The 16,974-nt window shown below is 44.6% G+C and overlaps 1 protein-coding gene across 1 annotated transcript; it reads left to right on the top strand.

Moving 5' to 3' along the window:
* Positions 1–2,722: 2,722 nt before the first annotated feature.
* DXO (decapping exoribonuclease) lies at positions 2,723–16,807 on the top strand. The gene is made up of 7 exons (XM_087708455.1): positions 2,723–2,920; positions 4,280–4,675; positions 7,323–7,552; positions 8,963–9,182; positions 10,360–10,495; positions 14,361–14,455; positions 16,408–16,807. The coding sequence occupies exons 2-7, from the start codon at positions 4,293–4,295 to the stop codon at positions 16,535–16,537; spliced, it is 1,194 nt and encodes a 397-aa protein (XP_087564581.1). The 5' UTR covers positions 2,723–2,920; positions 4,280–4,292; the 3' UTR covers positions 16,538–16,807.
* The last annotated feature ends 167 nt before the right edge of the window (positions 16,808–16,974 follow it).

The following is a 16,974-nucleotide window of genomic DNA, read 5'->3' as shown; positions in this document are numbered from 1 at the left end:
TTACTATATTAAAACTGACGCATTTGTAGAATGCATTGACACATAAAAATTAAACCTGTTCAATATTAATATGCATATTTTTCATGAAAAAACCTATACGTTTTATCAATTACAAATAATTAAAGAGTGACACACTTAATTTTTTGCAAATATCTTCAATATATGAGGAGAATAACTGGAACTGAGGAGAAATGTCCTGATAAAACTATCAGTGGAACGATTTGCCTCCAGAAGTTGTAGATGGTCCAGACACTGGAAGTTTTTAAGAAGAGATTGGACAACTTTTTGTCTTAAATGGTATAGATTCCTGCCTGAGCAGGGGGGTGGACTAGAAGACCTCCAAGATCCCTTCCAACTCTGCTATTCTATTCCATTCCATTCCAAAATAAAATAAAATAAACAAATTAAGTAAAAAAAAACCAATAAGAATAAAGAATGCAACTCTGGCAATTATTTTTTTTTAAATTTTGCAGACCCCTGAGAGACTTCTGATGTCCTTGGAATAGAGTTTAAGAAACACTGATTTAGATCAGTCTTTTTCAACCCTGGCAATTTTAAGATACTGGTTGGAGAATTTTGGGAATTGAAGTCCGTCCAACTTAAAGTTGCCGAAGTTGAAAAACAATGATTTTAGACTTATGGGAAAGACCGACTCTAGGCTGGAAAGAGATGGTTGACCCTGAGATGGCAGCCAAGGTTGCCCCCATGTGGTGATCATGCAGATTTCTGATGTCTAAATCTGATATATTAATAATTCTCTGATGGTTAGGGTTGTCCCCCCCCCCCCCCAATCAGAATTATTTTATGCAAGTTTGGGTGACAGTAGCATCTCACTGATGTTGGAACAAGACTTAAAGTGAAAATTTACACGATGTGCACATTTATCTCTTGCTTTTGGTAAAAACTCCACAAAAATCAAGCGATCCACGTTTTTGAATTGTTAGACTACAACTTTCTATGTCCTTGGTCTTGAAATATCTAACCAGCGGAGAAGCAGTTTTGTGTCCTCTGCTACTTCTCTCTTGCTTTCCACTCTAGAGAGACCTCAATGCTAAGCAACACTGCTTAAATGGGTCTCCAGTGGCAGCAGTCTAATGCTGTCTAGTATCAGTAGAAGACTCTCTTTCTTCTGAGCAGCCTGACCAACAGTCTTGCAGGCTGGAAGGGACCACATCTGAAACAAGAGAAAGTTTTTTTTTCTTTTCCACAAATGACTGACTTTGAAAAGCATGGATGGCCACCACTTTCTTGTATTTTGAAACATCTCTGTTTTTAACCAAAATATTCATGTGAGGTTTAGGTTTATTGCATATGAAAAACCAACTCATTCAGATTTTTAAAAAAGGTTTATGTTTTTTAAATGAAGGGGAAGCAACTCTGTCTGACTCACTTGATCCTCCCGATGGACAGCTTCTAAAAATATTTCATTCTTCCAAAATGATTTTTCAACTTCCCAATCTAACTTATACCATTGAATTAGCATAAAAACAAAATACAAAACAGTAATTAATACAAAATAGTAATTCAAAAAAAATCATATAAATTTAATAATACTCTAACCATCATTCCCAATGATTAACTGCATTGACATGAATACAATTTTCAACACCTTCCAAAAAGGATCAGGACAGGCTCCATGGGAATCTGCCTAAAATACCTTCCCCATGTCCTCCAAATAGCTCACACTACAATGCCCATTATCCCAGGGGTGAAATTCAGCAGGTTCTGGAGAACCGGTAACGGAAAATTTGAGTAGTTCGGAGAAATGGCAAATACCACCTCTCACTGGCCCCAGAGTGGGGTGGGAATGGAGATTTTGCAGTATCCTTCCCCTGGAGTGGGGAGGGAATGGAGATTTTGCAGTATCCTTCCCCTGGAATGGGAAGGGAATTGAGATTTTACAGTATCCTTCCCCTGAAATGGGGAGGGAATGGGGATTTTGCAGTATCCTTCCCCTGGAATGGGGAGGGAATGGAGATTTTGCAGTATCTTTCCCCTGAAATGGGGAGGGAATGGGGATTTTGCAGTATCCTTCCCCTGGAATGGGGAGGGAATGAAGATTTTGCAGTATCTTTCCCCTGGAGTGGGGAGGGAATGGAGATCTTACAGTAACCTTCCCCTGGAATGGGGAGGGAATGGAGATTTTGCAGTATCCTTCCCCTGTCACACCCACCAAACCATGCCCACAGAACTGGTAGTAAAAAAATTTGAATTTCACCACTGCATTATCTTAAGGTGACCAGACATCTAACAGCATACTTTTGTGCTTGCAACAATTAGCTGGGTTAATTAAGGCAGAAGGATCTTTTCTAACCACTTATCCCGATTTTTTAAAATTTTTAAATCAACAACGCCCCCCCCCTCCCCCGGTCAATGGTGTCCCTCTTTACAAATGTTAAAATCTGGTCACCTTACATTATCCCCAGGCTGGGGTTGCAGAAGCAAAAGCCATCGAATTAGGAAGGTCTAGTAACTAGTGTTTCTCAACCTTGGCTTTTTAAGAAACATAAACTACAACTCCCAGAATTCCACTCCCCATGCCGGCTGGGAAATGTTGTGACTCGAGGTCCACGCGTTTTAAAGGGGCCGAGATTGAGGAACTACAGGAAACCTTAAAGGCGCCTGAAGGAGGAGAAAGCAGGCTTCGCGTGCCATCTAGTGGCCTTAAGTTTAAATAGCACCACTCTGAAGGAAAGCGGGGGGCGGAGGGTGGGGGGAGAAGGAAAGACAGGGCTTCCTCTGCTAACTGGCGCCCTTTGATGATGCAACTTAGAGCAAAGAAGCGAAACTGGACTTCGTTTTTTTAATCAGAAAACCATCCACTCCGACTGGGCTTGGGTGGTGGTTTAACGTTAGGCGTACGATCCCCTACGTGGCTGTAGGCACTCGGCAGGTAAACGGGAAATTCGGCGCTCGGCAGGTAAGCGGGGAACTCGGAAGAAGGCACAGGGAAGGCTCCATTGAGATGTCCCTTGTTTCTGATGGTCGCTATAGGAATCCAAGGCCAGGTCAAGAGGGCAAAGGGCAGAGGTCAGCTCCTAAGATCTCGTGGGGAGGGGGGTGGAGATTAGGAGCCAGGACTTTGGGGGAGTTCTTTGTTTTACAGGTAGTCCTCGATTTACGACCACAATGGAGCACATCATTCCAGTTGCTAAGTGAGACATTTGCTAAGTGAATTTTGCCCCACTTTATGACCTTGCTTGCCACAGTTGTTAAAGGAATCGCTGCAGTGTTAAGTTAGTAACCTGGTTGTTAAGTGAATCTGGCTTCCCCATTGACTTTTACTTGTCGAAAGGTAGCAAAAGATTCTCTCTCTCTCTCTCTCTCTCTCTCTCTCTCTCTCTCTCTCTCTCTCTCTCTCTCTCTCTCTCTCTCTCTCTCTCTCTCTCTCTCTCTCTCTCTCTCTCTCTCTCTCTCACTCACTCACTCACTCACTCACTCACTCACTCTCACACACTCACTCTCACTCTCTCTCACTCTCTCTCTCACTCTCTCTCTCTCACACACACACTGCAGCTATCATAAATATGAGTCAGTTACTAAGCCCCTGAATTTTGATCACGTGGCCATGAGGATGCTGCAACCGTTGTAAGTTGAGGTGGCTCAGTGGTTAAATGCAGCACTGCAGGCTACTTCCGCTGACTGCAGTTCTGCAGTTCAGCTGTTCAAATCTCACCGGCTCAGGGTTGACTCAGCCTTCCATCCTTCCGAGGACCCGGATTGTTGTTGGGGGCAATATGCTGACTCTGTAAACTGCTTAGAGAGGGCTGAAAGCCCTATGAAGCGGTATATAAGTCTAACTGCTATTGCTATTGCTAAGTGTAAAAAACGGTCACAAGTCACTTTTTCCTGTGCCGTTGTCACTTTGAACGATCACTAAATGAAGTGCGTCGTACGTCGAGGACTACATGTAACGTCAAATATCGGGTTAGAGTTTTATAAATTCATTTCCATCTTAGCCATCCCAAAGGTGCTTTTTTTTAAAGGGGGCAACTGGACATTCTTGTTTTTTCTTGGAAGACATTTCGCTTCTCATCCAAGAAGCTTCTTCAGCTCTGGCTCCTTCGATGAGAAGCAAAACGTCTTCCAAGAAAAAACAAGAAAGCCCAGTTGCCTCCTAAAAAAATGCACCTTTGGGACAACCATGACCTGGATGGCTGAGAATTGTGACAGACCTTTTCCATTTTAGCCTTAATCCCAGAGGAGCACTCAGCGAGGGCAATTTCTCAGGTGTATATTCTGAAGGCAGAAGTTTCACGCTCATTCCTTTTGTTATTAGACACAAAACCCTTATGAAGCACACAGCCAGTTCCAGGTCTTTCAGCCAAGCGGATCACAAGGATGGATCCAAAGTCAAGCATCCGAGGAGCGATTCCAAGGCGCCCCTTACTTTGCCGGTTGCTCCCTCTCTGTACGACGCCCCTTTTCCCTTTTACCGGCGGCCGGCTGAAATGGGATGCTTTTCCCTAGATGCTAAGCGGTGCTTCCATGGAGATGCTCGTCAGCTGCGCTACTATGCTCCGCCCCCTTCCGAAGGCCCCACCCCTGGATTTGACTTGCGCGATGGCTACCGTGACCGCTACGTGCAGCGAGATGACAGCGTCCGTGAAGGCCTGGAGCATCTGCTTCAATGGATTGTGCAGAACCAGAAGCAGTTACAGACTGAGGACAAAGGGTGAGAAAGAGATAGTGGGAGGGCTGGCCAGAGAGTGTTTTAATCAAGGCTGAAAGTGTCTTCTGGTACGGGTACCATGTTTCCCCCAAAATATATATTTTTTGCCACCAAAAAAGGCACCAGGTCGTATTTTCGAGGAATGTCTTCCACTGGCAGCACCGACAGCACCGCTCAGCAGGAGCTGGTGTGGCCGCTGCTGGCCCACTTCTCCTGCAGCCTCTTACCACCGCTTGCGTGTGGCACCTCTGGCCTCCATTTTGCTGTCAGAGGCCTTCAGGAAAGACCTCTGCAGCTGAGAAACGAGCTGTGATGGTGCCTCTGACAGCAAAATGTGTCCGAGTTTGTTGCAGCAATTAAATCCAGAAAGCACACACAGGTAACTGATTCAGCAGGATTCATTCACTTCTTTTTTATATATAATATAACATATGAAGTAAATATGCAATACCAAAAGCAGGTTTTCCAACGTGGTAGCAAATAGGCAGAGCAGAGAACAATCAGTTTCAGTTTCAGTTTAGACCAGCAGACTAGTTTTTGACCTCAGCACAGATTCAAAGCTACAGAGCTAAGCCACGCCCAGGCTCCTTGCTGTCTCCTTGTTGCTCACACAGCAAATACTGTTTCAGTTTCCAAACAGTCCCCATTGACTGACCGGTCACCATGTCCATCCAAACAGTCCCCATTGGCTGATCTGTTGCCATGTCTATTCCAGTCTATGAACATACCCTGCAAAACGGGGGCCGTGGGCACTGCATGCGTCAATTTGGAACTCTTAACAGCTGCAGAGGCCTTTCCTGAAGGCCTCTTGACAGTAAAATGGAGACAGGGGGCAATGCGCACAAGTGGCAGCAAGCAGCCACAGAAGAAGTGGGATGGCAAGGTGAGGCAAGCATCGGGGTGTGCAAGGCCTGCAACAGTCCGAAGATACGCATCTCCCCCATCCCCATCTTAGCTTGATTTTTACCTGTGCGCCTCATCCCACCCCATGCAATCAGGTGCAATGGAGTGGGCGGGATCTTAACTAGGGTTTATTTTAGGGGTAGGGCTTATATTGTGAATGTAAAAAATAAAGGTAGGTCTTATTTTTGGGGTAGGTTTTAATTTCCAGGGAAACACGGTAGTTCTTGACTTACGACCATTCATTGAGTGACCGTTTGAAATTACAGAGGCGCTGAAAAAGATGATTCATGATTAGTCCACGCTTACAACCAACCATTGCAGTATCCCCCCCTGGCAACTGGCATGAATTCACAAGGGTTGCCTTTATGACGTGGCAATAATAAGCAAAGCTAATGGGGGAGGGAGAGCCCGATTTGATTAAATATCGGGCGACTCACTTAAGGACCACAGCAAAAAAATTTGAAAAAACCAAGGACAACTCACTTAAGGACCCTATTGCTTGGCAATGGGAAGTTCTGATCCAAGTTGTGGCTGTAAGTTGAGGACTACTTGTAAGCAGTTGCTGTACTGTAGGTTGACATGATTTGAACACAAGGATAGTGCCTTATTTTTGGGGAGGTCTTATTATTTTTGAGGTGTAGGAGGCGGCGAACGTGGGCACCTCATGGCTACTGCTGTGTTGCAATATTTTCAGGGATGGCTTATTTTTGAGGAGGACTTATTTTAGCACATGCGTTCAAAAGCCTGATTGGGCTTATTCTCTGGGGAGATCTTATTTTTGGGGAAACAGGGTAGGTCACCTTGGGCCAGTCCTCTCTCTCTCTCCATCCTATGAAGAAGAAGCCAAGGGCAAACTATTTCTCAAATCTTGCCAAGGAAACTGTAGGGAGTAGTCTGGGCAATCATTAGAGGTGAACACTGACTCGAAGGCATATTGAAAAATAGTTACTTGCTTTGACTCTACTGGGATTTAGACAGATCTAATTTTTTTGGGGTTGGTTATTCATAATTTCTCTTTTTCTCTCTCTTTCTCCTCTTCCTTTTGTCTTTTTTCCTCTTTTTTCTTTCTCTTTCTTTCTCCACTTTCTTTTCTTTTCTTCTTTCTCTTTTCCTTTTCCTTTATCTTTTCTTTCTCTCTTTTTCCTCTTTTTCTTTTCTTCTTTTTTCTTTCTCTTTTCTTTTTCCTTTCTCTTTCTCCTCTTCCTCTTCCTTTTCTTTTTTCTTTCTCTTTTCCTTTTTATTTTCTCTTTCTCCACTTCCTTTTTCTTTTCTTTTTCTTTCTTTTCTCTTTCTCTCCCACTTTCTCATCTTCCTTTTTCTTTTTTCCTTTTTTCTTTCTGTTTTCCTTTTCCTTTCTCTTTTCTCTTTCTCTTTCTCCTCTTCCTTTTTCTTTTCTTTTTCTTTTTTTCTTTTCCTTTTTTCTTTCTCTCCCATTTTCTCCTCTTCCTTTTTCTTTTTTCCTTTCTGTTTTCCTTTTCCTTTCTCTTTTCTCTTTCTCTCTGCTTTCTTTTCTTTTCTTTTTCTTTTGTCATTCTCTTTTCCTTTCCCTTTCTCTTTTCCCTTTCTCTCTTTCTCCTCTTCCTTTTTCTTCTTCTTTTCTTCTTTCTCTTTTCCTCCTCTTTTTTTTCTTTTTCTTTTTTCTTTTTTCCTTTTCTTCTCTTTTCACTTTCTCTCTCCTCTTCCTTTTTCTTTTCTTCTTCTTTCTCTTTTCTCTTTCTCCCTCTCCCTCCCTCCCCCCCCCCTGCAGAAAGCTCCTGAATGCCGACTTTGTGACTTGGCGGGGGCATCTCACCAAAGTGCTCACCACCCCGTACGAGAACCGGGAGGGATGGTTGCTGGCGGTCACTCTGTTCCGTGGGACCTTGTACATTAGCGAGTTTGAAACGGAGGCTGCCCGCAGAGAACGGGAGCAGCGCTCGGAAATGCTGAAGGAGCTCATGTATATGGGATATAAATTTGAGCAGTATTTGTGCGCCGGTAAGGTCTTTGGAGAGCGCCCATTAGTGAATTGAAAGCCAGGTCTTTAGGGACAATGCTTAATCCCCCCCCCCCCCCTCCAGTTGCTTTAACTGAGTTTGTGACTGCTAACTGTTTCAGAGTGTTTGAATTACTGGGAATAATAGCAAAAGCAATTAGACTTATATACCACTTCGTAGTGCTTTTACAGCCCCCTCTAAGCGGTTTACAAAGTCAGCCTATTGCTCCCAACAATCTGGGTCCTTTTACCCCCCTCGGAGGGATGGAAGGCTGAGTCAACCAGGAGCCTGGTGGGATTCGCTCTGGCAAACTGCTAGCAGTCAGCAGAAGTAGCCTGTAGTACTGCATTCTAACCACTGCGCCACCTTGGCTCTTATGATGCAGGCAATGTAGGAAGAGAGCCGTGTTTGTCGGTGGTAGCCAAACTCGGGGGGGGGGGGGAATCTAGGAGAAACTGTTGGACACTTTTTGTGGAAATGGATGTTAATCAATTAATCCAGCCAACGATTGACTGAAGGGCTGCAGTGATGCAATGTAATGTTTATTTGACGCTACAGGCAGTCCTTGACTTGTAGCCATCTATTTAATGATGGTTCAAAGTCACAATAGCGGCTGTAAAAGCCTGTGTCAAGATTGAATTCGCTTATGCTTCCTGTGAATGTTATCGCTTTTCGCCTTGCCAAAGAACTTGGGGGGGGGGGGGGAGAAGGGCAGAGGAAGATGGAATGTGGAGGTTCCAGACTTCAACCATGCACCCACCAAGGACACTTCTGCAGATGTCGGCCAAGACACGAACCGTTCTCAAAACAAAAGAGCAATTCATAATTGGACAATGTGGCTTGTCCAATGGGAGGAGGGGGACAAAGCTATTCTTTAACTATGCAGCACTGAGCGGGAAAAGTTTTGCTTTCTGCAGTGCCAAAATGATGTACTCAATAAAGTTTTGCTTTTGGGATTTCAGAGTTCCTGAAAGTGCCTGCTTTTGTTGGGTTTGTTAGTCAGACCAATTACAGTCCGGTCTTCACACTTATGATTGGTCCTTGCACTTATGGCCGTCCTACCAACCCTATGTTCACACAATTTGGGCATTTGGCTTCTGGCTCACATTTACGACTGATAATGCCTTGTGATCATGTGATCCTGTTTTGCAAGTTTTTTTCCCCAAGTTTCCAGCAAAAACTATATACAAGAATGGGTTTGCACATATGACCATGGGGTTCACTTAATAACCATGATGATTTGTTTAACGGCCATCATAAAAAGGGTTCTAAAATCACGTCTCGCTTAATCTTATGACAGAAATTCCAGTTCCAATTGCAGTAGTGAGCGGACGATTGCCTGCAAAAGCTTCTTGAAGGAATGACCTGAGGTAACTTCCAGGAAGTAAACAACCTTCTCATTCTCCTTCAGATACTCCCGATGGGATTCCTGATCCAACCGGAGTAGTGAACACAAATGAAGCTTTCTGCACAGTGATTCGGTCCCGCCTGGGAAATCACTCACTTCTCTTCTCTGGAGAGGTAGATTGCACCGATCCCCGGAGCCCTTCGCCGCAGCCACCTAGTTGCTACGTGGAGCTGAAGACTAGCAAAGTCATGCACAACTCTGCTCAGAGGAAAAGTTTCTACCGGTGAGGAAGGAGGAGTCAAAATTGTGTTTCCTTCTTGATGCTTGCGCCTGTCCCCATTCTTTTACTCCCCAGCTAGACCTGTCACACAGCCATCCCTTTCTCAGCTGGCTCCTAGGCTGGTGGGGGAAGAAAGTGGGAATTAGCACCAAAGTGGCCAGCCTAGGAAAACAGAGGCAAAGTCCAGAGTTTCAGTTTGGCAACCACAAGGAAGCGAATGGACTACTGCCAGTGAAAATAAAAGTTCTATGCGGCTCAAATCTTCTGCAATAAACCCAGAGATAGTGAAAACATCTACAGCAGGGGTGTCAAAACTCGATTGTATTGAGGGCTGCATCAGGGTTGTGTTTGACTGCGGAGGGAGGAGGCGTAGCTAGGGTAGGCATGGCCACCTTGATGTCACTCGTGTCGGGTGTGTTCCTGAACTTATGGGGGGCTGTTTTTCGCCCTACCCAGGCTTCAGGGAAGCCTCCTGAAGCCTGGGGAGGTTGAAAAATGGCCCAACACGCAAACTGAATTTTGGGAACAGACTTCCAGGTTGTCCTTTGGGCCATTTTTCTCCCTCCGGAGACTTTCCTGAACCCTTGGAGGGCGAAAAACGGCCCAACACGCCTACAACAGTTCATTTAGTGACTGTTCAAAGTTACAGTGGCACTGAAAAAAGGTGACTCATAATTTCTATGGTCACGTGATCAAAATTCAGATGCTTGGCAACTGTTTCATATTTATGACGGTTGCAGTGTCCCGGGGGGGGGTGGGTGGTGGTCTTCTGACAAGCAAAGTCAATGGGGAAGAGGCTGTTTCACTTAGCCGTGTTATTAACTAAACAGGTGCAGCGGTTCGTTTAACAACTGGGGTAAGCAAGGTTGTAAAATGAGGCAAACCCCACTTAAACCAATGTCTTACAAAACACCATAGATTTGGGGCTCAATTGTAGCTGTACATTTGAGGAGCATCTGTAAGTCAATATCTCTGGATGACAGTCAATGCCAACAACAAGTGAGCCAACAACAGGCCGCAGTTCCAAATTCTGGGTTTATTTTCTCCAAATCAAATCATGATGAATCGATCTTTTTGCTTATTTCCCCAGGAAGCAAAGCATTTCCTAGCTTACTGGATGGAGGTTCACTTAAATGCCGGTTTACGTTCATGGCAGTCATCGGCCTTCTTTTCTTTTCAGGCACAAGGTTATCAAGTGGTGGGCCCAGTCTTTTCTTCCCGGGGTGTCCCGGATTGTGGCAGGGTATCGCGGGCCCGATGGCTCCATCGTGGGTCTGGAAACTTTTGAGACTATGAAAATATTCCAACTCATCCGGGTAAGTTTAATCTTGGGAAATGCCAGGCCCTTTGGCATCTCCACTAGGAAACCAAGGGTGAAATGCTACCAGTTTGGACCGGTTCGCCTGAACCAATAGTAAAAATGCTACCGGTTCACCTGAACTAGTAGTAAAATTAATGAAACCAGTTGGGGCAAAATGTTTTTTCTGACAATCAGCTGTGGACATGCGATCTATATTCGCTAGAAAGCAGGATTTCCTGCTTTCTAGCTAATATAAATTGCACGGCCCAGTGGATTCCTCCCCCCCTCCCCTGCTATTCGTTACCTTACCTTTTTGACGCTCTGTGCAGGAGGTACTGCGCATATGCACAAGGTACTCTGCAGGCACAGAAGTGGCGGAGCGAAGCATGCGCTGCATACACTCACATTGCTCCCGAACTAGTAGCCAAGGTAAATGGATTTCATCCCTGAGGGGAACCCTCCACAGGATCCAAAATACCTAGATGGTTGCAGCCACACGGTGAAAGCCAGGCTGCTTTTGTTTACATGTCTTGCACACCCCTGGATTACAGAGTTGCCCGATATACAGGGAGTCCTCGACTTACAACAGTTCATTTGGTAAGGTAAGGCCCCACTTGGTAAGGCCCCACTTGGAACACTGCATTCAGTTTTGGTCGCCATGATGTAGAAAAGATGCAGAGACTCTAGAAAGAGTGCAGAGAAGAGCAACAAAGATGATTAGGCGACTGGAGGCTAAAACATAGGAAGAACTGTTGCAGGAACTGGGTATGTCTCGTTTAATAGAAAGAAGGACTAGGGGAAACATGATAGCAGTGTTCCAATATCTCAGGGGTTGCCACAAAGAAGAGGGAGTCAAGCTATTCTCCAAGGCACCTGAGGGCAGAACAAGAAGCAACGAGTGGAAACTAATCAAGGAGAGAAGCAACTTAGAACTGAGGAGAAATTTCCTGACAGTTAGACCAATTAATCAGTGGAACAGCTTCCCTCCAGAAGTTGTGAATGCCCCAACACTGGAAGTCTTTAAGAAGATATTGGATAGCCATCTGTCTGAAATGGTATTGGGTGTCCTGCCTAGGGAGGGGGTTGGACTAGAAGACCTCCAAGGTCCCTTCCAACTCTGCTATTGTATTGTATTATTGTATTTAGTGACCGTTCAAAGTTGCAACGGCACTGAAAAAAGTGGCTTAATGACCATGTTTCACACTTAACGACCGTTGCAGCATTGCCATGGTGACATGATTTGCATTCGGATGCTTGACAACGGGACACACATTTGCTGTGTCCCAGGGTCATGGGATCATCTTTTTGAGGCCTCCTGACAAGTGGGGAAGCCAGATTCACTTAACAACCGGGTTACTAATTTAACAACTGCAGGGATTCACTTAACCAATGTGGCAAGGAATGTCATAAAATGGGGCAAAACTCCCTTAACCAATTTCTCACTTAGCAACATCAATTCTGGGCTCAACTGTAGTCGTAATTCTAAGACTACCTGCATACACTTGGGACCAGAAGTTATAAGTTATTGTAATCATAAGTTGAGGTACCTTGTGTGACCTGACTCAATTTTATAACTATTTTTACAATGGTCGCTGAACAAATACGTATCAATGCTGCAACCCGTCATTGATTCTACTAAAAATCTTAAGAATTCTGGATAGATCATTGGGTTTTGTCATGTTGTGTTCTTATTGGACTTTATTCCTTGTCATTCCTCCTCCCTTCTCTCCTTATTTTTATTATTTTAAGTTTCTTTGTTGCCTACCTTGCCATGGGGCTGCTCTGTGCGGCTTCCAATAGTAAAAAAGGAAGAAAAATGAAAAGGCGTGTAAAGAGAAGCAACATAATAGAACCATAAATTTGTTGTTGTTGTTAGTTGCGAAGTCATGTCCGACCCATCACGACCCCATGGACAATGTTCCTCCAGGCCTTCCTGTCCTCTACCATCCTCCGGAGTCCATTTAAGCTCACACCTACTGCTTCAGTGACTCTATCCAGCCACCTCATTCTCTGTCGTCCCCTTCTTCTTTTGCCCTCCATCTTTCCCAGCATGAGGCTCTTCTCCAGTGAGTCTTTCCTTCTCATTAGTTGGCCAAAGTATTTGAGTTTCCTCTTCAGGATCTGGCCTTCTAAAGAGCAGGCAGGGTTGATGATCTCTAGGACTGACCGGTTTGATTGCCTTGCTGTCCAACAATAAATCAAGCAATGACAAAGGAAGTACAACAAGAATAAATATGATAACTGTTGTGGCCCGGTAGGAGCTGTTAGAGCTGTCGCCAGACTCCGACAGCAAGGGGGCTGATGAGTTGGCCTTGGAGGAGGTGGAGGACCTTGGACAGGGTGGAGGACCGAGCAGGGTGAGGAGAGACTGGTTGGCCACCAGGTGGCGGCAGAGCATTGGATCAAAGGGAATGCTCCTGAAAGCATTTGGGAGTTGTATCAGGATGCATGTAGGCTTAGGTCTACTCAGCATAAAGGACAAAGGAGGAACTACAGGAGATGATTGCGAGCAGCTGTTGCTCATTGGGATCCTCGCCTGAGTATAAAGAGACTGCTGGTGCCACGCCCTGGTGCAGAAGTCAATGTTCCGTTCCTGTTCTAGTGATGGTTCTTGTTCGCGTTCACAACTCGAGAGAAGCCAACTTGGATAAGTGGTTTTGAGATAAGAGAAGCTGGGTTTGCATTTTGTTATGAGTTATAGGACTTTTGCCAGAGCTATTATCTTTGTTTATTTTGGGCTCGCAGCCAGCAAGAGCCGGGACTGATTAAAAGAAACCTTTTGAGTTACATGGCTTTTGGCTTTCATTCCTGGACGGAGAAGGGGGGTCAGAACAGATAACCAAAAAGATAAAGAGCAGAGGAGGAGGGGAGTGGGACTCTGTCATAAATCTAGCAGCCACCTCTAGTTTGGTTCCCCCATTTGGTCCATTTTATTCACATCCCATCTTCATTATTATTTTTTTATAAACTCAAGGCAGCAAACATACCTAAAACTTTGTTGTCCTATTTTCCCCATAACAACAATCCTGTGAGGTCGGTTTGGGCTGACAGAGACTGATCTAAAGTCACGCAGTTGCCAGGTTTCCGAAAGATGCCGTAATTAATGCATGAGCCTCGAGCCAAGTTTCGAAAGAAATCCAGTCATTTATTAGGAACATCAATTCGGCAATACCCCATTGCAGTCAGATCTGACCTCATTTAAATTATGGCTGAACTTTGCCCGTTTCTTCCCTCCCCTCAGTCTGTGTCATAAATCACATTCTCCAATGAGGTGCACGCCTCACAAGCCTGCTGTAGTAATCTGAGATCCGGCTATAGCCGAAAGCATACGTGGAATGTGCTCCCCCCTGTCCTCACCATGATAACAGACACGCAAATGCTTTATGAGTTGACATCAGTCAGTTTTCATGCCTGAGGCAGGAGTAGAGCATACGGTTTTTCTCCCGCACTTTTCTTTTCAAGCTGTCCTCCTCCTCCTCCAATTTTATCCATAGATCTAAGAGTTAAAAGTGTCTCTCTTTCTTATGAAGTGGGTTACTTGAAGCTTCCTTGATGGTCTAAACCGGTGTTTCTCAATCTGAGCGACATTAGAATGTGTGGACTTCAACTCCCAGAATTCTCCAGCTGGCTGGGGAATGCTGGGAGTTGAAGTCCACACCTCTTCCAAGTTGCCAAGGCTGGTCTAAACAGAAACTACCATTGCTCTCCTGACCAACGAAAGATCATTAATTCACAGAACAGATGAATCTTGGCTACCAGCAAGATTACTTCTTTTAAGCGCTGGAAACGAAAAGAGATATGTGTTTGGTTGCATATATGCCTCCAAACCAAAGCCCTGACTGGATTGTTTCTAAGTTACAATTTCTTCCCTACTCCGACAGGAGGATCAAGGCTGTTGGAAGCCAGCTGTCTGTATGAATTTCTGTGCTGCTTTTCTAGCCTTTTTGAAGACAGTGGTGACGGAAGACAATCCAAAGTGAGTAGTAATTTTAGCAGATTTTTTTTCTTATTTTTTCCCTTCTACAACACCTTACAGTCATTACATCAACATTGTTATGTCATCATACCTGTACATACATACATACATACATACATACATACATACATACATACATACATACATACATACATACATACATATATATATATATATATATATATATATATATATATATATATATATTTCGCTTCTATATTTACACACCTTTCTATATATATATTTATATATATTGTTTTTTGGCTTAATTAATTTTATTCTTGTTTTGCTGCCATTTGTACCAATTGTTCCAAATTTCATAATATTCTGACTCTTCTTTATCTTTTAATTTCAGTGTTAATTTGTCCATCTCTGCACAATCCAAAGGTGTTTTTTTTTTATCACTAATTCATCCGAGGAGGTATTATTTTGTTTCGAGCATTGGGCAAATGCTATTCTAGCTGTAGTTAGCAGATTTGTTAATATGTACTTAATTTTCTTTGTATATTTCCCTTTGATTATTCCCAGTAGAAAGATTTCGGGTTTATATTTTATCTGTTCTCCTGTAATTTCTTGCACCTATTTCCAAATTTTTCTCCAATATTTTTGTGTTTCCGGGCAGGTCCACCATATGTGATAATAAGTCCCTTGTACTTTTTTACACTTCCAGTAGGTCGGCTTCATGTTTGGGTACATTTTAGCCAATCTTGTTGGTGATAAATGCCAACGATAAAACATTTTGTATATATTTTCTTTAAGTGCTGCTGATCATGTTAGTTTATAATTTGTGTTCCAAATTCTTTCCCAATCCACTACAGTGAGTAGTAATTTTGACATACCTGGCAGGAAGCCATGTTCTTTCAGCAGTTGACTAGAACAAAAAAATGGAGCCTGAGGACCCCTGGAAGTTGCTAAACGGCAACTCCTCGCAACCACAATTGGTGTGGCCAATGACAAGGGATGCTATCGTGTTTCCCTGAAAATAAGACCCAATCTTATATTTTGGGGGAATCCAAAATAGAACTTATGTTGGGGAAACATGATTTCAGGATGATTAGCCCATCTGGGTGCGCCATCCCCCAGCGTGCATACGAGGCAGCAAGCACACGCAGATAGACAGTATCCGACAGCAGTTGCAACCTACAGGTCCCTTGGCGCACTCAGGGGCTGTGCAGCCCGCACAGCGCAGATGAGTTGTTTCCCTGTCCATGCCGCAGACAGAGGTGGAAGGCAGTCGATCTCAACGCGCCATGCAGGCAAGACGAGAGATGAGAAGACAAGCCTCCTGTGGCCGCCTGCCCGCTCCAGCCCAGTCTCGGCTTTCCTGTGGCTCCTGCAGTGCATCCAGATTGTGTGCCTCCCCGCTGCCTCTACCTGCTGACACTGTTGGCTCGCATGCCAGTGGTGAAGTTTTTTACTACCAGTTCTGTGGGTGTGGCTTGCTGGGCGTGGCAGGGGAAAGATACTGCAAAATCTCCATTCCCTCCCCATTCAAGGGGAAGGATACTGCAAAATCACCATTCCCTCCCCACTCTGAGGCCAGCCAGAGGTGGTATTTGCCGGTTCTCCAAACGACTCAAAAGTTCTGGTACCAGTTCTCCAGAACCTGTCAGAACCTGCTGAATTTCACCCCTGCTGCACACGCTTGCAGCCTCCTGTGTGCAAAACCTTCACTAGGGCTTATTTTTTGGGGGGGTAGGGCTTATATTAGGCACACACTTTAAAAAAATCAGGCTAGGGCTTATTTTGGGGCTAGGTCCTATTTTCAAGGAAACACGATAGAAGAGGTCAGCAACATCAGTGAGGTGTCCAAAGATGATCATTAAAAGAGAGAGGGACCAGCAATTCTAGGTTCTGCCACCCTGGTGATGGACGGTGGGAATTATTTCTCAGGACACTGAACGTTTGCTGCCCCGATCTCAAAACTTTGCTGCTTCTTTCCTCTCTTCCAGGTTGGTCCATCTCTTTGCCTGGAACCCAGGACACCCGGTTTCCTTCACGGTGCATCAGGATTCGCAATACTGTGTCCTGCCTGACTGGTATGTGGAAGCTCTGAGTGCGGAGAAGCCACCCACACCGTGACTTCCAGACTGATGCACTGCAGGCTAAGATGGTTTTCGGATCTAGAAGCAGCTGCATTGTGCGGGCCAAGGTGGGTGATGGACAGAAAACACACACCAAGAAGCCAGTTACCTGCTCCTTGGAGAACGGGAAGACAGAATGATGGCACTGCTGTGACAACAAAGGAAGGAAAAAAACCACCCGCTCGTGCATTGTTTCCTATATGCTTCTGCTTCATGTTTTTTCTCATTTCATCTGTGGTTTACAAACAATAAAGGAGGGAGCAAAATTGTCATGTACTAAGAGTGTCCTTTTGTTGACTGAAGCATATTTGAAGTCAAGTAAGATGGTTTGAGGGACTCGGTGGCTAAGACGCTGAGCTTGTCAATCAGAAGGTCGGCAGTTTAGTGGTTCGAATCTCTAGCGCCGTGTAATGGAGTGAGCTCCCGTTACTTGTC

This window comes from Thamnophis sirtalis, unplaced genomic scaffold (assembly GCF_051295495.1).
Source record: "Thamnophis sirtalis isolate CommonGarterSnake01/CBP01778 unplaced genomic scaffold, rThaSir2_p1.2 scaffold_3, whole genome shotgun sequence".
Classification (NCBI taxonomy): domain Eukaryota; kingdom Metazoa; phylum Chordata; class Lepidosauria; order Squamata; family Natricidae; genus Thamnophis; species Thamnophis sirtalis.
Note: the sequence above shows the minus strand (reverse complement) of the source record. Positions and strands in the feature narration are given on the sequence as shown.